The 27,249-nt window shown below is 41.8% G+C and overlaps 1 protein-coding gene across 1 annotated transcript; it reads right to left on the bottom strand.

The window, feature by feature from the left end:
- LOC309567761 (prolactin-like) lies at positions 1 to 27,249 on the bottom strand (the record flags this gene model as incomplete). Its single annotated transcript, XM_082273208.1, has 5 exons — positions 1 to 186; positions 13,250 to 13,411; positions 15,806 to 15,913; positions 24,732 to 24,913; positions 27,219 to 27,249. The coding sequence occupies 5 exons, from the start codon at positions 27,247 to 27,249 to the stop codon at positions 1 to 3; spliced, it is 669 nt and encodes a 222-aa protein (XP_082129334.1).

Raw genomic sequence — 27,249 nt, 5'->3', positions numbered from 1 at the left:
CTAGCAGTTGTTGGCATGTATCATGCGACATCTCAGGATTTTGAGATAGTTGTCAATCTTGTGAGAGTCTCTACGGTAACAGTGCAGCAAATGGTAGATAGCAAACATCTGAGACTCTCTCTGTGGCACTGCAGCATCTATGGGGCCAAACCATGGTGGGTAAAAATCATCCAGATCAGTCAGCATCTGCAATGAAAGAAACATTTGTTCTTTAGCTTTGTAGAACAAACACTAAATTGCTTTATGTTTCAGCTTTGAGTTACTGACGTTCCCTTTTCAAGATCATTTAATACATTCTAGTCATGCAGGTTATTCTGGCTCAAGATGCTACTATAAATGGGCATGTGGAAAAATCAGACTTCCTGACAAATGGAGAATTTGATAGTTGTGAAATCATGTCCTGTAAGTGTTCTGAAAGGCTTTGGATAATTTTGTGTCTGAGTTTTCACATGGTAATATTCATCAAACAGAAACAGTCTTTCATTAATCCAAGTCTCCCATTATCTTGAGTCCCAAGAGGAGCTTGCTAGTACATACAAAATTAAAGAACGTACTACTGAGAGAAAAAGTTGAGATGAAAGCTTCCCTCAAAGATCAAACTCTACCAAGTTGTGAGTACATTCCCAATTTGTGCCAAGTCACTCCACCTGTGGGGGGTCACAATAACTTTTAAAGGCACTCTCAACTGTAGAGATTCTGACAGACATCTTACAATAATTTGGATGGTCAATCAATTTGGAAAAAAGCCATCCTAACCAACTCAAATCTTTTACTCGGGTAGGCTGTTCTCAAGAATGCAATAGAACTTCTGCAAGTCTCAGGTCACACAAGCCTTACAAACTCTGCAAGAAAACAAGCCATACCCAGTTCCCCCCTCTCTGCATACCAGTACTCTGTCTTTTATATTTCAGTGGTAATGTGGGCTTACTAGAAGCTCAAACATTTTCAGACAGGCTTCTTAAAGTTATATTAAAGGCTTTGTTTTTAAATATCAAACATGCCATACCTTTTCTGTGCAGTGGTTTTGCCTCCTCTTCTCGGGTCCCTCTCCTGTCCCTGTCCTACTCTGCCCAGTGCCCCCAGAGCAATTCAGAGAAAAGAAGAGTGACCGCACTTCAAGATGCAAGGAGATCTTAATTTCATAAAATCATAATAACTTCAAGACACACATGGAGAGGAGAATGGTTGAAACGTTTAATAAACTCAATCTCTTAGTCATAACCTACAATTGCTTGAAGTGTTTAACTCTTAAATAGCCTAAGATCAGCTGTAGACAATCAAGCACTGGATAAATTTGCCACAATACAAGACATAATGCTAGGTACCAAATCAAAACTAAATATAAAAATAGACACAATGGTTGCTAAATGTATTCAAAACATTTTTCACATAATACCAACAAAACATAAACATTTGTAAAGTTAAGAGAACTAGTACACTCATACAATACCCACCCATAATATACACAGAGATATATATATACCCAATAGACAAAATCATCCAATCGGGTTATATACACCTTAGCACAAACAAGGGAGAAGAAGGAAAAACAATGAACACGATAAAGAAAATAAAAATAAATGTAAACTAAATGCATGGAACCAATAAAAAAAGTTGAAAGAAAGAATATATGTAAAGAAACATGGGAATCAAATAGATCTAGGTTTGTGTATAAAGCACACACCAAAATATCCAAATACATACAACCATCCAAAATAAAGAAAAAAGGAAGTATGGTATAGCATAGCATATACGGTATCTCACAAAAGTGAGTACACCCCTGACATTTTTCTAAATATTTTATTATATCTTTTCATGTGACAACACTGAAGAAATGACACTTTGCTACAATGTTAATTAGGGAGTGTACAGCTTTTATAAATCTATAGATTTGCTGCCCCCTCAAAATAATTTAACACACAGCCATTACTGTCTAAACCACTGACAACAAAAGTGAGTACACCCCTAAATGAAAATGTCCACATTGGGCCCAAAGTGTCAATATTTTGTGTGACCACCATTATTTTCCAGCACTGCCTTAACCCTCTTTAGCACGGAGTTCACCAGAGCTTCATAGGTTGCCACTGGAGTCCTCTTCCACTCCTCCATGACTACATCATGGAGCTGGTGGATGTTAGAGAACTTGTGCTCCTCCACCTTCCATTTGAGGATGCCCCGCAGATACTCAGTAGGGTTTAGGTCTGGAGACATGCTTGGCCAGTCCATCACCTTTACCCTCAGCTTCTTTAACAAGGCATTGGTCATCTTGAAGGTGTGTTTGGGGTCGGTATCATGTTGGAATACCCAGTCCCTGAAGGGAGGGGATCAAGCTCTGCTTCAGTATGCCACAGTACACGTTGGCATTTATGGTTCCCTCAATGAAATGTAACTCCTCCAGTGCAAGCAGCATGCAATCCCAAACTATGCCACTCCGACAACCATGCTTGACTGTAGGCAAGACACACTTGTCTTTGTACTCCTCACCTGGTTGCCACCACACACATTTGACACCATCTGAACCAAATCAGTTTATCTTAGTCTCATCAGACTAGGTTCCAGTAATCCATGTCCTTAGTCTGCTTGTCTTCAGCAAACAGTTTTTTGCTTTCTTTCTTGTGCATCATCTTTAGAAGAGGCATCCTTTTGGAATGATAGCCATGCAGACCAATTTGATGCAGTGTGCGGCGTATGGTCTGAACCTCCCAACCCCTTCAACCTCTGCAGCAATGCTGGCAGCACCCATATGTCTATTTCCCAAAGACAACCTCTGGATATGACGCTGAGCACGTGCACTCAACTTCTTTGGTCGGCCATGGCGAGGCCTGTTCTGAATGGAACCTGTGCTGTATGGTCTTGGGAACCATGCTGCAGCTCAGTTTCAGGGTCTTGGTAATCTTCTTATAGCCTAGGCCATCTTCATGTAGAGCAACAATTCTTTTTTTAAATATCTTCAGAGAGTTCTTTGCCAAGAGGTGCCATGTTGAACCTCCAGTGACCAGTATGAGAGAGTGGGAGCGATAACACCAAATTTAACACACCTTCTCCCCATTCACACCTGAGATCTTGTAACAGTAACAAGTCACATGACACAGGGGAGGGAAAATGGCTAATTGGGCCCAATTTGAACATTTTCACTTAGGGGTGTACTCACTTTTGTTGCCAACGGTTTAGACATTAATGGCTGTTTGTTGAGTCATTTTAAGGTAACAGCAAATTTACACTGTTATACAAGCTGTACACTCACTACTTTACATTGTAGCAAAATTTAATTTCTTTCGTTTTGTCACATGAAAAGATATAATAAAATATTTACAAAAATGTGAGGGGTGTACTTACTTTTGTGAGATACTGTATGAAGTAAGAAATATATGGTAAATAAATTGAATTAATTAGACCCCACGTCCTACAGTCAAATGATAATAGTGGGCACTATATTCATGTGTATCGAAGTCAACCATCCACGGCTGGCATGGAACAAAAGACACACCACACACTAAGCTCCTACAACACCTCATAATCCCAGGAGTATACAGCAATCAATATGTAAATAACAATAGTAACAAAGTATCTCATGTAAAAAATAACCTTGATAATGGGCGTAAAAGACCAATGCATATCCATAGGGAAAGCTGAAATCAAAAATTCTTCTATACCACATGATTTGGCCATAATGGCAATTATTTTTTTTTCTCCACATTTGATTAATGTGATTACATCCTGGAGATATTGGATTTTCTGTTGACTCACGATTATTTTTTCTCTTTCGTTCATTGATGGACACAGCTCCAGAATCTTCTTGACCATTGGGTTATGCTGCCCCCTACAGGAGTAGGACACTAGGCAGGAAAAAACTTTACCACGCCTATGGGGCAGTCCCAGGGATATACTCCCACTTCCTGCTAGTCAGGAGAGGACCTAGTTCCTTGCTGGGATCTCTGGTCCCGGCATTTTTTCCTTTTAAAATTGAAAATGTTCCTTCTTTTATTATTTTCTGTTCCTGCAAGAATTACCATCAACTGCCGGACTGGGCGTCGGACTTGATATCCTAGATCCCTATGGTCTCCCAATCTGTCCACCGAGCGCACCCTGACCTCAGCTCCGCACTAGGTCAGCCGCGACATAGCTCCACTGGACGGAGGCCGGACTGTCCCCCATTTACCCACACCTAGCCCCCCCTCCAGGGGTGGCCATTCATGTAATTTATGTTTGGGGGTGTCGAGCATGTGATTGGGGCCAGTGGGGGGTGCCACCAGGTGCTAAACACACACAGTTTATTTGGGGGGATGGTCCTGGTGCGGGCTTTTGCCAGGGCCCCTCCTTGCTGCCCATCCATTTCTGGGGGTCCCGGGAGCCGTGTGGAACTGTGGATGGCTGCTGTATATGTCGGTGGCCATATTTGTGTAGTCCGGTGGCCATTTTGTTGTAGTATCCCATTGATGTAAAGCGGCGGCCATGTTTTTATAGCCTATGGAGTGGTGATTTGGACCTCTAGTGTTACATCCTGGATTTCCTCCTTCTCTCTAATCGCCGCATGGCGTGCAGCTTTGCGCTCTGCTCTGTACCTGAGTCGATGGTGGTGAGTCCCTGTGGGTACAAACGGCTCTCCCTCTTTCTGCTATAGCAGCAACTTGGTGCGCTGGGAATTGTGGTGCCGCTTGTACAGCGGTTGGGGGTTGTTTAGCAGTGCTTTTTATATTTTTGCTAGTGTGGTCCTCGGGTTAACCATGGAGTCCCTGGAGTCCCATGGAGTTTCACCACCTGACCCCCTCTCAGAGGTTGCAGGGCACTCCGGGTCCCAGTCCGCTCTGTTTGCTATGACGGCGGTCCTAGAGTCATTACTGTCCAAGGTAGATATGGTCCTGCAAAATAGGATGGGAAAAAAGTGCCCCCTCCCGCCTTCACCTGTATCCTCTGTCTCCTCAAAGTCAAGCCCTCTTCTGCCTGAAGGGGCACCTGCACCTGTATCTGGGGTGGGGGGACGTCTTCACCCCTTTCTGGCCCCGTGGACCTCCTTGATTCAAGACAGATGGGTCCAACGAGCAGATTTGGTCCAGTTACAAGATCGAGTTTAGGTCTTTGCCTCTAGCAAGTTTATTTCCTTCCAAGCCTCATTTTTCCCCAGATCGCCTGCAAAGTCTCCTCTGGGCAGGGCAAGATTTGCTCTTTCAAGGGGTCATTGTACCGGTTCCGGAATCAGAATGCTTTCAGGGGTTTTATTCAAACCTATTTACTGTTCCCAGGAAGGAATGCAAAATTCATTCAATCCTGGACCTCAAAGCCTTGAACTGTTTTGTGTGGGTACAGAAATTCCAGATGGAGTCCATTCGCACGGTAGTGGCATCCCTTCATCAAGGGGATCTTCTAGCCTCTATCGATATCAAGGACGTTTACCTTCATATTCCAATAAATGTTGGGCATCAGCGTTTTCTTAGCTTTGCCATGGGCGACGAGCATTATCAATTCATGGCGTTACCCTTTGGTCTAGCTTTCGCTTCTTGTGTGTTCACAAAAGTTTTGGCCCCGGTGACAGAGTTGCTGTGGCAGCAGGCGATTGCAGTACCGGGGTACCTGGACGATGTCCTTCTGCGAGCAGAGTCTTTGACTGACTTCACAGACAACCTGAACATTACTGTACGAACCTTGCAAAAGTTCAGAAGGAAACTGAATTTCCAAAAATCTTCTCTGGTTCCATCCCCCAAGCTGGAGCTGGGCCTGACCCTGGACTCGGCCTTAGCCCTGGTGTTTCCTCCGGGGGAAAAACATCAGAAGTTGCAGGATGCGATTCGGCTCCTGTTGTCCAAAAGGCGGTCATCTCTCAGGACTTGTATGCAAGTGCTGGGCCTGATGGTCTCCACCTTCGAGGTAGTTCCTTTTGAACAGTTCCACACGAGACCTCTGCAAAGGGAGATTCTTGCCAAATGGAACAAGAATCTGCAATCTCTAGACAATGTGATCCTGTTGAGCTGAGTACGAGAGGGTCCCTGATCTGGTGGCTTCATTCTCCGGCTCTTCAACAGGGTAAATCCTTTTTTCCCCTGTACTGGACGGTGGTCACCACAAACGCCAGCCTGTCCGGGTGGGGAGGCGCTTTGGGCAGGGTTTGTGCTCAGGGGGTTTGGGCTCTGGAGTAATCTAGACTGCCAATCAATATCCTGGAAATTCAAGCGATCAGGCTTTGCCTGACCCATTAAACGGATCGTCTGCAGGGGCACCCGGTTAGGATTTAATCGGGCAATGCCACAGCTGTGGCATATGTCAATCACCAAGGGGGCAAAAAAGTGTCCTAGCTGCTCTTGAAGTAGCCAGCATTCTAAGGTAGGTAGAACATTTTGTTCCAGCCCTCTCTGCTGTGCATATTCTAAGGGTGGAAAATTGGCAGGTGGACTACCTCCGTCGGCAGGCGTTGGACCAGGGAGAATGGTCTCTTCAACCGTAAGTGTTTCATCAACTGTGTCTCCAGTGGGGAACTCCCAAAGTGGACCCGTTGGCCTCTCTTCTCAACAGGAAGGTACAGAGGTTCGTAACAAGGTCTCGAGATCCTCTGGCCGATGATTCTAGGAAGATTTATCATCGAGTCTGGAAGGCATATATTGCGTAGTGGTAGTCTCGGAGGGCCTCTCCCCATTCTTTTTCGGTGACTCTAATCTTGGAGTTTCTCCAAAAAGGTGTAGATCAGAGTTTGGCCCTGGGAACCATCAAGAGCCAGGTTTCCGCCTTGGCGATTTTTCTTTCAACGCCCATTGGCTACGCATTCCTTGCTTCACACCTTTGTTCAGGGGTTCCACCACTTGTCTCCCCCCAGGGAGGTCTCCGTTGCCTCCATGGGACCTCAATCTGGTGCTGTCGGTTCTTCAGAAACTGCCTTTTGAAGATATTTGTGAGCTTCCTCTGCTTACTTTGACACAGAAGGTAGCCTTCTTGGTGGCTATTACTTTTGCACACAGTGTCGGAGTTGGCTGCATTGTCTTTTCGTTCACCTTATTTGGTGGTTCACAGGGACAAAGTGGTGCTTTGTCCTTGCCAGTCGTTCCTTCCTAAGGTTGTTTCTGGTTTCCATTTAAATGAGGACATTGTGTTGCCTTCCTTGTGTCCTAAGCCTAAACACCACAAAGAGATTGCCTTGCACTCTTTGGTGGTGGTTCGGGCAAGCAGGGTGTACCTGGCAGCGACTGAGTCCTTTCAGAAGTCAGATTTTCTATTTATTCTCATGGATGGACCTCGTTAAGGGCTGGCTGCGTCTGCTGCAACCATTTCCAGATGGATCAGGCAGACCATGGTGCAGGCCTATTCCATAAAAGGGTCAGGATCGTCCTTTCCCTGTTAGATGCATCTACAAAGGCGTTTACTGCCTCTTGGGCCTTCCGTCATCAGGCGTCAGTGGGGCAGGTTTGCAAGGCGGCTACTTGGTCGTCTGTGCACACTTTTACAAAATTTTACAAAGTGAATGTGTTGGCATCTGCGGATGATGCCTTTGGCCACAAGATTTTTTTAAGCTGGTGTTGAGAGGACTAGTCCTCTTTGAGGGTGTATTTTTCAGGTGAGCTTCAGTTGTTCCTGGTTGAGCTCTTTGTTACCTGGTTGGCTAGGTTTAGCCTTTTGTGAATTTTTTCTGCTGTGTTTTTCCTTCCCCTCATGTTTGACACTGCTTTGGGATGTCCCAATGGTCAAGAAGATTCTGGACCTGTGTCCGTCAATGTACGAAAAAGAAAATGGGATTTTTGTCTTACCATAAAATCCTTTTATCTGATGTTCATTGACGGACACAGCACCCACCCCTCTATTGAGCTGGGTTATATTTCTTCTGACACTGCTTGCAACAAAACTGAGTGCCTATAGCAGGAAGTGGGAGTATATCCCCTGGGACTGCCCCATAGGTGTGGTAAAGTTTTTTCCTGCCTAGTGTCCTACTCTTGTTGGGGCATCATAACCCAATGGTCAATAAGATTATAGAGCTGTGTCCGTCAATGAACATCAGAGAAAAAGATTTAATGGTGAGACAAAAATCCCATTATTTTTGACGGGGTTTACTACCTCCAGAAGTCTGGAGCCGCGATGGGGGCTTAATTTTCGCCCTCACTTGCCAACCTCTTCATGGGTTGGGGGAGTGGTCCCACATTTTTGTTGATAGAAACCCCTTAAGAAGTCATATTGTCTTTTACCTTAGGTACCTTGACCATTTGATCTTTATTAGTCACAGGGATGTTCATCTTTCTTCCTTTTTGTCATATTTCAATAACAATGAGTGCAATCTGCAATTTTCGGGACTCTGACAAAATATGTTTTTTGGATGTATTGCTTGACCATAATTTAGATAAAGTTTCCACTCAGTTATACTGTATAGAAAACCTTTAACAGGTAACAGTTCATCCGCATTATACCATTAAGGGGGCCTCCCAGTTGGACAATTTATTAGATTACGTAGAATATGCAGCATACAATCTGATTTTGAAAAAGAGATTTTCTATGATGTACAGCAGGATTCCTAACTAGAGGTTATCCCAAATGGCCTCTAGATAAGCCGTTAAACATGATCTTCTTTTCAACAAAAGGTTACACAACAAGGATTCTACTAGAAATAGGAATCCTTCTTTAGTGTTAACGCACAGTGTAGAGTTTAAACAAATTAAACACATTGTAATTAAATACTTGCCTTTATTATCCAGTGACATGGTATGTGCACAGATTGTTAATAATGGTATTAATGTTGTAGCTAAAAGAGCAAGGACTTTGGGCATTTATCTAGCATCTAGTTTTTTTTCAACCTACCAATTCCCATTCTCAATCCTTGATATGGCTACATTTTAAGGGTAAGTTTCATGTCACTCAAGAGTGATTATAATTTTGTATTATTATTATTATTTTTTATAAACATATATTTGTAATATATGTGTATATTTCTTTTTTTTTATCATTGTTTTCTGCTTCCTACTTGCTTTTTTCAATCCACCAATATTATTTTTGCTTGTTCTCCCCATCATTCCTATATTGAATATAAACTGTTCAAAAAAATTAAAGGAACACTTTTTTTTCAGAGTACAGCATCAAGTCAATTAAACTCATGGGATATTGATTTGGCCAGTTAAGTAGAAGGGGAGGTTGTTAATCAGTTTCAGCTGCTTTCATGGTAATGACATTAACAACAGGTGAACTACATGGGCAACAATGAGACAACCCCCAAAACGGGAATAGTTTTACAGGTGAAGGCCACTGACATTTTTTTCCACTACTCATTGTTTCTGGCGGTTTTTCACTCGTTTTGCATTTGGCTAGGGTCAGTGTCACTACTGATAGCATGAGGCGATACCTAGACCCTATAGTGGTTGCACTGGCAGTCCAACTCCTCCAGGATGGCACATCAATACGTGCCATTGCCAGAAGGTTTGCTGTGTCTCCCAGCACAGTCTCAAGAGCATGGAGGAGATTCCAGGAGGCCGGCAGTTACCTTAGGAGAGCTGGACAGGGCCGCAGGACTGAGCACGGAGGAACAGCATTAGCACGGCCAATGACCTCTAGCGGGCCACTGGTGTGAATGTCTCTGACCAACCAATCAGAAACCGACTTCATGAGAGTGGCCTGAGGGCCCAACATCCTCTAGTGGGCTTTGTGCTCACTGCTCGGTACCATGGAGCTCGATTGGTATTTGCCATTGAACACCAGAATTGGCAGGTCCGCCACTGGCGCCCTGTGCTTTTCACAGATGAGAGCAGGTTCACCCTGAGCATGTGACAGACGTAAAAGGGTCTGGAGAAGCCGTGGAGAGCGTTTTACTCTAACATCATTCAGCATGACTGGTTTTGTGGTGGGTCAGTGATGGTCTGGGGAGGCATATCCATGGAGAGATGCACAGACCTCTACCGGCTAATTAATGGCACCATTAGGAATTGGGATAAAATCTTTGGACCCATTGTCAAACCCCACGCTGGTGCAGTGGGTCCTGGGTTTCTCCTGATGCACGACAATGTCCGGCCCTATGTGGCGAGAGTATGCAGCAGTTCCTGGAGAATGAAGGAATTGATACCATTGAATAGCCCCCATGCTCTCGCTAAACCTAAATCCAATAGAACACCTCTGGGATATTATGTTTTGGTCCATCCCACGCCACCAGTTTGCACCTAAGTCTGATTAGGAGTGATGCACATCTGGGAGGAAATACTCCAGGACACTATGCATCGTCTCATTAGGAGCTTTCCCTGACATTGTCAGGCATGCATACAAGCACGTGGGGGTCATGCAAACTACTGAGTGCCATTTTGAGTTACTGCAATAAAATTGCCGCAAAATTGACTAGCCTGCTGCACCATTTTTTCACTTTGATTTTCGGGGTATTTTTGATTTTAGCCCTCTGTAGGTTGATAATTTTCATTTTCATCAAACGATTTGGCATCCTTTCATTCCTAATACATTACCCAGTCCAAATCAGTATAGATATACAGCATGATATTTTTACCCATTGAAATCTGATGTCTTTTCAAAGTGTTCCTGTAATTTCAGCTTTCCTTATCGATCTGCATTATCCAGGTTATATGGCTTTTTACATGAGATACTTTGTTATTATTGTTAATTGATGGCTGTATACCCCTGGTATTATGAGGTGTTATAGGAGCTTAGTGTGTGGTGTATCTTGTGTTCAATGCCAGCAGTGGATGGTTGACTTGGATACACATGGATATAGTGCCCGCTACTACCATAAGACTTGGGGTCTAAATATATTAATTTCTTTACCATATGTATTTCTTACTTCATATATGCTATACCAGACTTACTTTTTTCTTTATTTTGGATGGTTGTATGTGTTTTAATATTTTGGTGTGCGTTTTAATACACAAACATGGATCTATTTGATTCCTAGGTTTCTTTACATATATTCTTTCTTTCGACTTTTCCAATTATTGGTTCCTTACATTTAGTTATGTTTACAAACATTTTTATTTTCTTTATCGTGTTCATTGTTTTTCCTTCTTATATTTTTTCCCCCTTGTTTGTGCTAGGGTGTATATAACCTGATTGGACGATTTTGTCTATTGGGTATGTATATATCCCCGCATATTTATGTATATATCCCCAACACTACCTGCCTGGAGTTTGCATGTTCTCCCTGTACCTGCGTGGGTTTTCTCCGGGTACTCCGGTTTCCTCCCACACTCCAAAGACATGCTGGTAGGTTAATTGAATCCTGTATAAACAAATTGGCCCTACTGTGTATGTATGCGAGTTAGGGACCTTCGATTGTAAGCTCCTTGAGGGCAGGGACTGATGTGAATGTACAATGTATATGTAAAGCGCTGCGTAAATTGACAGCGCTATACAAGTACCTGAAATAAAATAAATAAATAATACAATAAATAAATATTTTGGGTGGTTATTGTATGAGTATCTAATTCTCTTAACTTTACAAATGTTTATATGTTTTTTGGGTATTATGTGAAACATTTTTTGAATACATTTAGTAATCAATTGTGTCTATTTGTATATTTAGTTTTGATTTGATACCTAGTATTATGTCTTGTATTGGGGCAAAATGATCCAGTGCTTGATTATCTACAGCTAATCTTAGGCTATTTAAGAGTTAAACACTTCAAGCAATGATAGGGTATGACCAAGGGATGGAGTTTGTGAAACGCGTCATTCATGTCTCTCTCCATGTGTGTCATGAAGTTATTATGATTTTGTTGCTTTATGTTGGATGATTTTATGAAATGAAGATCTCTTTGCATATTGAAGTGCGGTCACTCTTCTCTTCTCTGGATACACTGGTCAGACCACAGACTGGACCTGCACTCAATCATCAAGGGACGTATTTCACCTGAAGCGGGCATCATGTCTTTTCCTGCTACCCTCAGAGCAATTAGCTTGCAATGGGGGCACCCAGACAGGCTCGCTCTTGAGCCACAACTCTGTGTGTCCATTCACACAGAGAGCTGCAGCCCCCCCCCCCCCCTCTCCTTATCCCTGGCTGTGATTGACAGCAGCGGAAGCCAATGGGTCTTACTGCGGTCTTACTGCTGCATAATGCATGAAGGTAAAAAAAAACTCAAGCCTTATAAAACAACTTTAAGACACTGTAACAGAGTCAGTTTAGGATGAAATTTGCTTTGGTGGTGGACAAACTTCAAGAATCTAAAGCAGGTATATGCAAACTGTGGCCCTCCAGCTGTTGCAAAACTAGTCCCATCATGCCTCTGGTTGTCATGCTTGTGGCTGTCAGAGTCTTAGTACGCCTCATGGGTCTTGTGGTTTTGCAACAGCTGGAGGGCCACAGTTTGCATATCCCTGATCTAGAGGAATCATCATGTGCATTAATACGGCTACAGATCATAATTACTTCAGATACCAGCATTTCAGGATTGGGTGCCCACTAAGCAGACATTTGTCTCCAAAGCTATATTATTCTTTCACATCAAGAGATAATTTACACATTCTAGAAATAAGAGCTGCTTTTTGGTACTATCCTTTGGTTAGTAATAGTAAAAGAACAAGGCCTCTTCCATTGGAAGGAAAACAATAAAGACAGGGCTGTTCTATTGGTTGAGGTAGTAGTCAATCTATTTGTATGCTGCCATGGAGATGCTCTATGAAAGGACAATAAAAGTAAAGTATGGAAGTATGAAACATTTTTCACAATATGTCTGTTGGGTGGACAAATGAATAAGACTACTCAGGAATGTAGCTACAATTCTGCAATGCAATAGTTGAATTAGGTAGACTTGTGAGGTTTGTTTGTGAGATGTCTAGCTTCCTAAAAGTACATAAAAATAAAATAAATAAAAATAATTTCTGCCTGCTATTTGTGTAGTTTGTGTAGTTTTAAGCCTCGTACACACGCAACGATCATCGGCCGACCGATCGGCCATCTTTTGTCCAGTGTTGTTGTGTTGGTTGAAATGTGCTCTAGACTGCACACGAATTTTCTCGGCCAACAACAACCAACTTCAGAAGTGATGTCATGTGCTGGTTAACTTTCCGTGTGTTTTTTCTTCTCTGAGCATGCCCAGTCTTGCTCATCTGATTTTTGTCTGCCGAAATCTGTACTGACTGACGGAAAATCGGCTGTTGTGTTGACGGCCAACAAAAATTTTATAGCATGCACACCAGATTTTGTTTGGCCGAAAAGTCGGAGTCGGTTGTCGGAAGCATCATACTAACAAGCCGAAAATCGGCCGATCGGACGTTGGCCGAAAATTCACGGCCAACAATCGTTGCGTGTGTACGAGGCATTCGTTTTCCCGATTATAATTATACAGCTACATACCCTTCCAGAGATTCTGTCTATTCCTCCTTGCAACACTCGTGTATGTTCCTCAGCTTCTTTCAACTTCCTGATCAAGTGATTCGGAGCCCCTGTAGTCAAGTGCTGTAGTGGTTGGTTCCATGATCGTAGTAACTGGTGTACAAGGCTTAGCAAGTCATTGTGCTGTGGTAAAAAGTCAAGAAATCTAGTAAACCTACAAAACGTTGTGCATTTCAAATACCTAGAAAACACAGTTACTTATGTAACAGGCTGTGACAAGACAAGCCCTTCTGGGCCTCAAACTACATGGTATTAGATGCAAAAGAGCACCAAGCACCCACACTACTGGAGTAATAGTCCATCCAGACTGCACACCTAGGTGTACAATTATTTTAGAGGCAGCTAAAGCTCAACTGATCCTTGAACATTGCAGAAAATGTATGTACAGTATCTCACAAAAGTAAGTACACCCCTCACATTTTTGTAAATATTTTATCTTTTCATGTGACAACACTGAAGAAATGACACTTTGCTACAATGTAAAGTAGTGAGTGTACAGCTTGTATAACAGTGTAAATTTGCTGTCCCCTCAAAATAACTCAACACACACCCATTAATGTCTAAACTGCAGGCAACAAAAGTGAGTACACCCCTAACTGAAAATGTCCAGCTACACTTGCGTCTTTTACTGACCACTCACATGTGTACTGACCCCTGTTTATTATTGTAGACACTGGGGATGATTTACTGAAAGCAAATAAACTGTGCGCTTTGCAAGTGCAATTGCACTCATTTTCCCCAGAGCTTAGAAAATTGGGTAAAGTTCTGCGGATTTCCATTATCCAATCATGTGCAAACAAACATGCTGTTTTATTTGTTTATTTTCCTTGCACTAGATTGGGTATTCTTTACAAAGTGAAGCTTCACCACATAAGCTCTGGGGAAAATGAGCGCAACTGCATTTGTAAAGTACACAATCTGTTTGCCTTTAATAAATCCACCCCATTATGCAGTGCAGTCAAGAACGACAACTGTAGTTAATGCTGGAGCATGCAAATTGTTAAAAAATGTAATACATTTAAAGGATAGGTGCACTTTTTGGGGAAAAATAATGAATGTGCATATTTTTGCAGAAAAACAAATGTGCATTTATTATTTTTTCCAAAAGGAGCCTGCAGAGCATTATACCCATGATCAGTAGATCATGAGTGCATTGTCAGGCTTTTGCAGACAAGCTCTACAGTTTTCATCCTATAACTGTATGGGCTGTGTCGGGGAAGACGCATTATAAACTGCACTAGTTCCACACGTCAGTGCCGTTTGGTCTATTACATTCCTGAAGCATCTGTCCTTGTATTGCTCTTGCGTTGCCGACCCAATCTGCTCCTGAACTCTGCACCAACCCCCAGCATGGCTCTGAATCATGTTTCTGCCTTACCCTTCTGTTCATCTGCCTTGTTACCAACCCCAGCCTAACTCCTGACTACTATTCTGCCTGCCGCCTGTGTATGACCTGCCGGGTAGTACCTGGACTGTCTGACCTTGCCTTGGTTCTTATTCCTGCAACAAATACAGCAGTAGTTGTGCCTGACATCAGTTCTTGCACTTCTGCCAGTGTGCCACCAGCCAGCTGCCCCTGCATATCCTGTCACACATCAGCATTCTGCAGCAGAAGTCCTATCAGGCACTCTGTGCTCTGGTGTTCCCTGTTACACTCCCAGGGCTCCAGAGCCAGACCTGTAAGAGAGGCCTTCCTCTACACTTCGGGCTTCATCTCCAGGTACATTGCAGGCTGTCAATGTGAAAGCTGTAGGGCTTGTGAATGAACTATGAGTGCACTCATCAATGCCCTCTCAGTTCATTAAGAAAAAGAATCATCTGCTATGGTGACCGCACTTGTAGCTCTCTCATTCACAGATTGCTGTAAATTAATTACATGGTTGTGCGGGCGGAGAGGAGTCCTCTTTTGCTGCTCCTGGGAGGGGGGGGGGGGGAGTGCTGCAGGAGCATGTTATTTTTTGCACCCAAAATATGGGTAAGACGTGCTACAAAATTTGAACTAAAGCCAGCCATAGACAGTTCCAAACGCGGCTGCTTCAGCAGGGACCATCCAAGATGGGATCCATGTATACAGTAGGCAGGCTGATTGTACCCAAGTTGATTGATCAATCAATTTGGCAACAACAAGCCTGTCTGATTTTTCATGCAATCATTGACAGCGGCTATAGCTGCTAGCAATAATCACTGCTGGTTCTCCCGGCAAGGACGGCTCCCCCCTCTGGGAGAACACAGTAGCTTTGCAAGAGGGATTCCCCCATCAACACAGTCAGTGTTGATGGGGGAATCAAGGAATTTCCTTTTCTGCAACCCGTGGTTACAGGAAAGAAAGTCGCACCATCTATGGATGGCTTTGGCCTTTAAAGTCTTTAGTTGATCCCCCATTGTTTTCTGCTATTGACTTTTGATCTAAACTGGAGTTTTATTTTATAGGAAATAAAGTGCATATTGGATAAAGAAAGACTTGATGAAAATAATATAGTCTAGTGGGTACAGATCTTTTTGACTGCATCAACTTACTTGCAACTGTAATGTCTGTTCCTTATCTTCCGGGGTATTAAGAGTGGAAGTGTGACAGTTGTTCAAAACATTTCCTAGTAGCTGCCTTCCCTGAGAATATTGTTGGTCCTGTAATAAAGATTAAAAAATAAATATATTTTTATCCAATTTATTTATTGACGGAACCCTAGTTTTAAGTCAAATGTGTACTGTTTTGTACTGTTTGTTAAAGGCTCTAGGTTAACCATTTACATTTCTTTTTTTTTTTTTTAGGTCAATATGAAATTGCATATGAATATGTATTTAGACAGCAGTCTGCTGATTTCATATTTTATGTAGTTCTTTACCTATTTGGTTTCATCCCACTATTTTCAGCTCCATTCTGGAAATGCATACAGCTGAATGAGTAAAAGGAGTGGGGCTCACCCTCCCTTTCTCATAGGGCAGTAAATGGAGAAGAGATAGACTCTTCACAAGTAAGTGTTGCTGGGATATCCTATTAGAAAGCCCAGAATTAGATGTTATGTGTGGATGGGTCCTAAACAGTATCTACCCAAACTAAAATACCTAGTCCAAGAAATTCCTGTAACTGAACCCTTTGAAGAATTCTAGTAAAAGAAGAATGCCAATTACTCAAGCAGGAAATAATGTGTTACAGACAAAAAGAAACAAAGAAAGGGCGCATCGACCTAGCGCATTATCCTCAATAATAGGCTTTATTTATGCAACATGTAAAAAATGGCTACTAACAAACACAGATGTAAAAATGATCATAACAGGCTCGATTGCTCCAGTGTCAGGAATAGTCCATATAAAAGTCCATAATCCAATAAGATGACGGTTGACGCGTTTCGAGGCTTAGCCTCTTCCTCAGAGCCACCAAAGTGGGTTTTTACATCTGTGTTTGTGAGTAGCCATTTTTTACATGTTGCATAAATAAAGCCTATTGTTGAGGATAATGTGCTAGGTCGATGCGCTCTTTCTTTGTTTCTTTTTGTCTGTAGCACCGTTGGACTACCCCAGTCCTCTTTGGGCTGCAAGACCTAGCTATCCAAGATGCCAGTTGGAAGTCCTGTGTTGTGTGGTCGGGGAGCTTGGATTCTAAGCGCAGGAGAAGGGTGATATCACCTTATTTTTTTAGGAAATAATGTGTGAAGTAGTAGGTCCCTTGATGTCATAATACGACATTGCAATGACAAATGTGGCAGCACATGTTGTAAGCTTTATTTTGGTAAAAGTGGAGTTTTCTTTTAAAGTAAATCTAAGGCCAAAACTTTTTTTTTTCCATTTGGATGGAGATGGGGAACGTTAAAACGGCTGTGTTTATTTAGTTAGCCATATCTGTGTCAGCTAGATTTCCTGTCCTGTAGACCCAACAGGAAGTGAGAGGATACCTTTCCAATGTTAGGTATATGCGCTCTTAGACAGATGTCACTTTACAAATTTTCCTGTTGGAAGTGTTCCCCTCTATTCCTGTTCTGGTGGCAACTCAAAATGTTGGATTCACCTTCACTTTTATTCCCAATGACACTAGTGATCAGAGCAATTAGTGAGCGCTAATCCCCCTAACAGGAACAGAGACAATGAAAAAAAAAAAAAATTTACAGAGGTTCAATTCCTCCTCCCCCCCCCCCCCTTAATCCAAATCTAAATAAAGTTTTGCCTTTAGTTATACTTTCATGAAATGCAAGCATGAGATGTATACCACTAGTTGCTACAGATGGTGTACAAAGAAACTCTGTATTTACTGTACAAGCAGGGCAGCCTTTTGAAAAAATATGCTCTCTGGGGTCATAAGCTGATGACATGGACAGCGTAGCGCCATAACAAACAGACAGAAATGGGGGTATCATTAAAACTGGAGCAGGAAGAATCTACAGCAGTTGTGCATCGCAAGCACTTAGCTTCTATCTGCCCAGAGTTTTATGCCTCGTGCACACGCAACGATTGTTGGCCGTGAATTTTCGGCCAATGTCCGATCGGCCGATTTTCGGCTTGTTAGTATGATGCTTCTGACAATCGACTGCGACTTTTCGGCCGAACAAAATCTGGTGTGCATGCCATAAAATTTTTGTTGGCCGTCAACAGAACGGCCGATTTTCCGTCAGTCAATACAGATTTCGGCAGACAAAAATCAGATGAGCAAGACTGGGCATGCTCAGAGAAGAAAAAACACACGGAAAGTAAACCAGCACATGACATCACTTCTGAAGTTGGTTGTTGTTGGCCGAGAAAATTTGTGTGCAGTCTAGAGCATATTTCAACCAACACAACAACACTGGACAAAAGACGGCCGATTGGTCGGCCGATAATCGTTGCGCGTGTGCGAGGCTTTACAGAGCTAAATTGGTTGCTATTCACAATACTCCAGGTTTAATAAAATGCACACAGTGTGTTTGCTGATATAAGTTGTAGGCCCATTTTGAAAAATGGCAGTGTACTAATTGAATGCTGATCTATTTTTAACCACTTCTGGACCGGGCCTTTTTCTGACACTTGTTTACAAGTTAAAATCAGTTATTTTTGCTAGAAAATGACTTAGAACCCCCAGACATGATCTATTTTTTTTTAGCAGAGACCCTAGAGAATAAAATGGTGATCGTTGCAATTTTTGTTATCACACCGTATTTGCACAACGGTCTTACAAACGCAATTTTTTTTGTAAAAAAAAAAACTCACTTTTTTGAATAAAAAAATAAGAAAACAGTAAAGTTAGCCCAACTATTTTCTAAAACGTGAAAGATAATGTTAGCTGAGTAAATAGATACCCAACATGTCATGCTTCAAAATTGTGCATGCTCGTGGAATGGCGACAAACATTGGTGCTTAAAAATCCCCTAGGCGACATTTTAAACATTTCTACAGGTTACCAATTTGGAGTCACAGAGGACTCAAATTATTGCTCTCACTCTAACAATAGTGGCGATACCTCACATGTGTGGTTTGAACACCGTTTACATATGTGGGTGGGACTTGCGTATGCGTTCGCATCTGCACGTGAGCTAATGGGGTCCGAGCGCTTTAATTTTTTTTTCCTATTTATTTTATCTTTTATTTTTTAATTTTACATTGTCCTTTTAAAAAAATGTTTTTGGTCACTTTTATTACAATGTAAACATCCCTTTTAATAGAAATAAGCATGACAGGACCTCTTTAATGGGAGATCTGGGGTCAAAAAGACCTCAGATCTCACATCTACACTAAAAAAGAAAAAAAAAGAAAAATATTTTTTTTTTTTATGATAAAAAAAATGGGCTCTTTAAAAGCGTTGCTAGGAAGCGATGTATGACGTTGCTCTGGTATTCCAAGGCCATAGAGTCGAGTGAGGGCTATCTTGCCCTCACTCTACTTCCTGCCTGAGAGGACAGCGGACCAGAAGGTTTACCCCGCTACCGACTGCTCCGGTAAGTGGGAAAAACCACCGGGAAGTGGTGGGAGGGGCACCTCTCCCGCCACCCATAAAGGTGATCACCCGGTGAATCTGCCACTAGGACCACCCTTATGTTAAAGTGAACCGCCCGCCATTTAAAAAAATATCGGGGTTATGGCAGCTATCTGCTGCCATAACCCCTGTATTTAACGTCAAAGTACCGACATGATGGGCGGTCCGTAAGTGGTTAAGGGCAATCTCTAGCGAATGTGAAGGGTATGCTAAGGGATGTACTAAGTTTGTGTATCAAGTTCTGTGATACAGCTTTAGTGTAGTTGAGAAACAACACTCTTTTTTACCTTTTAAAGTACAGGCAACAATTGTTTATTGACCAAAGTTTGTAAAACAATGCTTTCATAGCCATTCCACTTTGTTACAGATATGAAGAATAGAGATGAACAGAATCTCTGGTCTGCTTACATTATGTGATATAAAAAAAAAAACCCCATCATACCAGAACCATGGAGGGTGCCATGACTGACCTCTCCATCTAAAAGAGCTAAGGTTTTCCTCATCTGCAACCTTGTTTCAGTTCAGTAACTCAAAAGGTGTTGAAACCTGAGCATTACACACTTTCCGCCCACACTATAGCCAAAAGACGGCTACAGCACAGGCTTCCAGTGCCGGGAGGGCATCCATAGATGTCCTCCTGTAATTGCGTTGCTTGCGCGCCCCTGAGGGGCGCAGGCAGCTTGTTCTGTGATCGTCAAGTCATTTGACCAATCACAGTGGCCCTTTATCACGTAATCAGCTGTCAATGACAGCTAATCACAGAAGTAATCAGAAGCCGGTTATCTGCTTTTTTTCTCCTCACACTGATAGCGTGAGAAGAAAAGAAGAAAGCTGGTAACTGACTTCTGTTACAGGGACATCAGTCCCAGCATTGCCCACCATTGCCACCTATCTGTGCCCATCAGTATTGCTAATTAGTGCCTACTAGTGCTGCCAATCAGTGCCCACTAATTCCACCTATCAGTGCCTCATCGTAAGTGTCACCTATCTTTCCCGCCTATAAGTGTAGCCTCATCAGTGCAGCACCAGTGCCGCCTCATCTGTGCCACCTTTCAGTGCCCATAAATGCCACCTCATCATGCCTATCAGTGCCCATCAGTGCAGCCTCTTCAGTGCACCTAAGCGAAGGAGAAAAATTACCTATTTACAAACATTTTTAACAAACTATTAAAAATGTTTTTGTTTTTTCAAAACGTTTGGTCTTTTTTTCTTTTTTTAGCAAAACCCAGTGGTGATTAAATACTACCAAAGGAAAGCTCTATTTGTGTGGAAAAAAATGATAAAAATTTTGTTTGGGTGTAGTGTTGCATGACCACACAATTGTCATTCAAATTGTGACAGCACTGAAAGCTAAAAATTGACTTGGGCAGGAAGGGGGTGCCCAGTAAGCAAGTGGTTAACATGACAGCCAGGTAGCTAACCTGTCAGCAATGGTAGCCCCATATGCCTCCCCTGACAAGTTTACATTTATTTGTTTATAAAGGGTATTTTATCTTAGTTTAGGATAGAGTAGAGAAGGTCCTTGCTGAGTGGATTTACTCTCTTTTTTGTTGGGATGACTATTGTTACTGGACAAAAAGTAAAATTTTTGGAGTGGTCACGAGGAAAAGGGAGTAAATTATCCAATGGGGACACAGTTTATGGTGACAACTGCTTAGGATGAGGATTGTCCTTACTTTAGAAGATTTTCTGTTGCATCTCCAGGATAGGAAGTAAAGGTGACTCTCCCCAATGGGACACAGACAGAAAAAATAGCCCAATATGGGTTTTATCTCTCTCTGCCAGGAATCTAATGCCATTACAAGCATAGGCTGATGGGATTTAAAACTGATCTCCAGGTTGTAGGGAACTTTAAATAGTTTGCACAAAACGATTTACTTTACTACAGATGCAGCAGTTACGAGTGATGTATAAACTGTATGTGGCCTTCTTTCTGGGAGCGAGATGAGAACTTTTTGTCAAGCTCCTTGGGAAAAAAATACGTTTGACAGAGTGTTGTTTAACTATTCACAGGGAGCTTTGTATTATATGAATAAAAAACAAAGCTTTCTGTGATTGGCTGAGGCTTAGATGTGGGTGCATGATGTCACAATCTAAATCTCAACCAGAGAAGGCTTTATATTAGATCATAGAATACAAAGCTCCCTGTGAATGTCTGAGCAGTGCTCAGTCTGATTCTATTTTGTTCTGGAAGCAGGATGGGAAGTTTCTATCCCACTGCTGGAACTCTGCACTGTATAATGTACAGTATGTGTAGCTGGGGCTACATACAGTTTATACAGTGCTCACAGCTGCTGCATTTTGTTAGTGAAGTAAATAATTCATTGGACCAGCTTGGTTTAAATAAACTATTTAAAGTACATTAAAACCTGTAGCATTGCTGAGGATCAGTCAAACCAGGGGACATGTGATCAGACGTATTACCCTGCAGCTGATGGAAACACATAGGAGCCTGTGAAGACTCATTAACCCTCAGCTGATGGGAAAAAATCTTACTCCGTAATTTTGTTCTCTTGCTTGTATCAAAAATTCTGTTCTTTAAATCGCTAATTAAAATGTATATTTAAAATTGACAATGACATTAGAAACCCCAGCTCAGCAGCAGTGCCTCACAAAATTAACTATTAAGTAACTGTGGTTAGTCAACTAACACTTGATGGCTCTAAGCAGGGGACACCAAACCATATTTAATATTTTTAAGCAGACTTTTCATTACCAATTCAATACACGGCACTTTCACCCCCTTCCTGCCCAGACCAATGCTCTCACACTTTGAATGACAATTACTCAGTCATGCAACACTGTACCCCTTTGATCGCCCCTGGTGTTAACCCCTTCCCTGCCAGTGTCATTAGTACAGTAACAGTGTATATTCTTAGAACTGATTACTGCAGTTAGGTATCCGATCTATCTGCTGCAATGTCACAGTCCCACTAAAAATCGCTGTCACTGCCATTACTCGTAAAAATAAATTTAAAAAAATAACAAATCTTTCCCCTAGTTTTCTAAACGCGATAACTTTTCCGCAAACCAATCAATATACACTTATTGAGATTTTTTTTTACCAAAGTTATGTGGCAGAATACAAATTGGCCTAAAATGATGAAAAAAATTGATTTTTAATTTTTTTTATTTGGAATGTTAAATAGCAGAAAGTAACTAATATACTGTATTGTTTTTTTTTTCAGAATTGTTGCACTTTTTTGTTTATAGCGCAAAAAATAAAAATCGCACAGGTGATCAAATACCACTAACAGAAAGCTCTATTTGTGGGGAAAAAAAGGACATCAATTTTATTTGTATACAGTGTCGCACAACTGCACAATTGTCAGTTAAATTAACGCAGTGCCGAATCACAAAAAATGGCCTGGGCATTAAGGGGGAAAACCTTCCAGTCCAGAAGTGGGTAATCAGTAACTGCCTGTTACCGCAATTTCTTCCTCAAACAGGATCAGTGTGTGAGGAGGAGAACCCGGTAACATGCAGTTACCGGGTTTGTTGACATTTGTGACCGGCTGTAACTGGACACAGCCGGTCTCAAGGTAAAGAGCCAATTTTATTGGCTCTTTACCCTGATCAGGGAAGGACGGTGTCAGAGTGACACGCCTCATCCCTGATCGCAGTGCTGCACACCCCCGAGGGTGCGCATGAGTGGTGAGATTGAACACAGCATATGGGACTGACTGTGATTGGACACAGTCAGTCACGTGGTAAAGAGGCATTTTCATTGGCTGTTTACCCTGATCGGGGATGGGCTGTGTACTGAGGGACATGCCTCATCCATGATCACCGCCCTGCGTGCCGAGAATGGGCGGGAGTCATATGACGTCGTATGAATGTTCCTGCCGGCATCATTTTACAATGCGCCCATAGGGAAGGGATTAAAGAGGCACTGCAGTCTGCTCACATAATTTGTAATAAAAGCATATTTTCTATTCTGAAGCTTCCCTCTAGCAACTTTGCATATTATTTTATATATACTGCGTATGTGATGTATAATGTGTATATGTATATGTACTCTGTACTAGCCAAATAGGCTGCAAAAGTCTCCCTCCACTAAGCCTGGCTGCAGCCATCTTAACTGTGGGCAGCTGAAGCTGCTGCCTGTTCACTTCCTGGATTTACACAGACATACAAAGGCACACGGACACACACACATACACATATATACAGACAGTAAAATCCAAATCAAGCCACTTGCTGGGGATTTGGCTTTTTAACAGCATGGAAATTTTAGTTTACCTGCTGTTTAGCTGCTGTCACTGAGAAAGCAGGGACAACAGGTCCAAGAATGCAGAGGAGGACAGAGCAGTGGGTGGAACCCGAGTTTATGCAGGCAGTAAGTGCAGTGGTGCGCAGGGTGGGGGTCGGGCCAGAGGTGACAGCAGAGAAGGAAGTCTGGGTAATTGCTGCTGCTGCCACCGAAAATCCTGCTGGAGATATTCTGTGCTAGTGTGGGACACAGACAGCCCCTGTTGCTGTAGGACCGGTGATATTTGGGGGATTGTGTGTGTGATGGGGGAGGGGGGTATATGGGGGTTGTGGTTAGAGTGAGGGGATCTTGAGGTGTAATCAGAGTGAAGGGATGAGGGAGGCCTAGGGATGTGATCACATTGGTGGGATCTAGTGGGGAGTCTAAGGGTGTGATCAGAGTGGAGGGATGGGGGGGTATAGAGGTTTGATCACTGTGGAGGGTTGGGGGAGGGGTCTGAGGGTGTGATCATGGAGGGATCTGGTGGGGGATCTTGAGGGTGTAATCAGAGTGGAGAGAATCTGGGGGGGGGGGGTTCTGGGAATGAGATCAGAATGGAGGAATCTGGGGGGTGTGATCAGAGTGGGGGGTGTCTGGGGTGGGGGTATCTAAAAGTCCATCAGTTAGGGGGTGCAAATTACTTGCCTTGCCCCGGGAGCTGAAAACCCATGATACACCACTGCTGAGGGTCCATTCACAATTCTATGGTGCATTGCAACATCCCTTAATGGTCAAATTATCGGACATGTGCCTTTTTTGCTGATGCAGTACAATCAATGGCACTGTTGTGTTCATGGAGCTGTGAACCGATGTAGTTTACCACAATACATGTGTGAAGGGGCTCAAAAACTCTGTAGCAAATCCCAAATCGAAACGCTACAGCAAGTACTGATCTGTGTCAGACATTTGTGAACTTCACAGGTACTGGAAGATATACAGTAAATGACTCAGCAGTCAGTCGCAGTCCATGAAGTAGGTACTGACCCTAGGTAATGCCTGAATAAATATTGCCATATGGATATTGCCATCCTTCTGATAAGAAAAGTAGATGAAGGTATTATCAATGGGAGTTCTAAGATCTCTATGAGAGGTAATAAATACCTGCATTTGTTACACTTAAAGATTACTAAGCATCTATTTACCATGCAAAATATATTTAATACTTGTGCCATGTTAATACAATATTAGTATTCTTAAGGTTTTAAGACCTACAGTACATAAACATTTACTTTTTACATCTTCTAAATACTTACAAAGTCTTCAAAGATTTCAGTGGAGAGTAAATGGATATATTGTGAGAGTCTGATTGCCCTGTCAAAAAGATCACTGAGTAGGACCTGGCACTGGAGGCTTCCCGGGGTGCAGATTGGGTTGGACAAGACCAGCTTTCTCACCAAAACCAAATTAGAGACTAGAAGTGTAAACAACAACTTTCCTATAGCAAAAACAAACCATAGCTATCATTAATAACATATTCATAGTACTGGTCCACAGTAATTTTCCATCTATACCTTAAACTTTGATGTAAGCTTTTGTGTTTGTTTGACTGTATTATATAGTAAATGCAAGGGTGAGGGTTGTAGAGGGAAGACTCCTCTCGAGCAGGAACCCATTAGCAGATGCAGCGGCTGTGGCCCCTGTTCCCTCACTATTGGATTAGAGAAAGACAAAGCTTCTCCATTGAAAACTCACCTTGGATGGATCCCAACAAATTTTTTGAAAGTGGAAAACCACTTTAAAAGGGCCCAAAAATAAAACAATGAACCATTTCTAAAGAAGAACCTATATAATAAAATTTTTTATCAAATGATATCTAAGATAATGTGGTCATTTGGGAGGAAATATTTTCCTGTACACAGATGCCTTTCTTTTTTTTTATACAGATTTTATGAATTTTCAATTCATTGTCTACAAAAAAGGAAAAAGTGTTTCACATATTTCAATAGCAGCCTACCTGCCCGGTATATCCCACTACCCGATTACCCTCCCTCCCTCTTTCTTTTTACCACTCTATTCCTATATTATGCTCCTTCTCCTACATCTCTATTTACGTTTACTAGACCCTTTGGTCTCCTCCGCCCATATTTCTATGTAGTTGTTAGTATTTTTAAAATCTGCCAATATTTTCCATTTATTAGAAAAGCTGTCTACTTGTTCCTCGTCTCTACTGCTCAGATACTCCATGTTTTATATATATATATATTCAATTCTACTACACCAATCTCTTAAGGTGGGGCTTTCTATATCTAACCATGTGTATTGCCCCCTTTGCTGCATTTAACAGGTTTGGGACAATCGTGTTTTTATACTGCTTTAGAAATGTATCTGTTTTATAAAATAGACATGTCCATGGATCATCTATGATGTTTATTCCTGTAATTTCTCTAATAAGTTGTTGTACCTTCAACCAAGATTCCCGGATCTTAGGGCATTCCTACCAGATATGAAAAATATTGTGCTTACAACCCCTCCAACACCATTTCGATTTTCAAAATGTCTGGCTGACATTTACTGTATGTGCCTTTACCGGCGTTATGTACCATCTCAAAAAACATTTATAGTTCATTTCAATGGTGTTCACATCCATTGCAGAGTAATATACGGCTCTCGGTATAGTATTCACTTTTAAACGTAATCCTATCTCTTCTTCCCAAGTTTCTATGAATGGAAGTTTCCACAAACCCTCCATCTCATTAACATTTTGTAAAACTGAGATATAATAGGTTTTATTTTTGTTATTGCATTACAGAGCTTTTCCACAAGGTTCAGCTCTTTCTCAGTTCTGATGGGTTGAGGCAAAGATCTCACAAAATGTTTTAACTGTAGATACCTCCATTCATTTAAAATCATATTTCCTCCCCTAGTGTTGAGTTTTTGATATGACCTGATCTTTCCATTGTGTATTACATCTTTTAACTGTGTGTTCTTTACCCAGTTACCAAATTGTTTCTCATTTCCTGGTGCAAAGTATTTTGTAATTTCTAATGGTATTAAAGGAAATTATATTCCCATTTGGCTTGTCTGTGAATCATATCCTAGATTAAGTATACAACTCTCGTTATTTCATGTGTATCTTCATGTATTATCCTACATTTTGGTGGAATCCAGATATTCTTATTTAATTGTGTTCTACTTAGTGTGGTTTCAATCTTAACCCATTTTTTATCTGAATTTGTTTTTGTCCACTCAATCATTCGGGAAATTATAACTGCCGTGTAATATCTTTTAATGTCACACAGATGCCTTTCTGACGTGTATTGCCATAGCAGAATAATGCCAATTGCTACTTGTAAACCTTCTTTACAATATATGACAACACAGAACAAGAAACTGCAAAGTGAAGGTAAATACTGTATGGTATTTACTAGCCCTTCATCTGTACAATTATTGTTATCATTACAAAATCAGAAAAGCAGTCCATCAAAAATAGAATTTTAGTTACAAAAGGAAATCAGGTGGGCCTGGACACCCTTTACCTCTTATATCTTTTGGGAACTCCATGGGGGAGATCTTTTTATAGTTCCTGGCTGTTTTTTCTTGCATCTTGGATTCTTATTCCCAAGACAGTTGGGTGATCCCAGATGTCACCATTTCTTCTGATGCCTTTCTTATAACATAGCAGTAACAAACCTTATCTAATAATCTAACACAGGGAGTGGAATTCCCACATAGTTATTGCAACAAAGAACAGCAATCTCACCAACAGAATCCTTATGAATCTCTATAAAATATGTTCATACCTGTAAATGAAGTTTTTCTTGAGGCAATCAT

Source organism: Pelophylax lessonae, assembly GCF_965119305.1.
Source record: "Pelophylax lessonae genome assembly, chromosome: 12".
NCBI classification, from domain to species: domain Eukaryota; kingdom Metazoa; phylum Chordata; class Amphibia; order Anura; family Ranidae; genus Pelophylax; species Pelophylax lessonae.
This window is presented reverse-complemented; position numbering and strand designations above follow the sequence as displayed.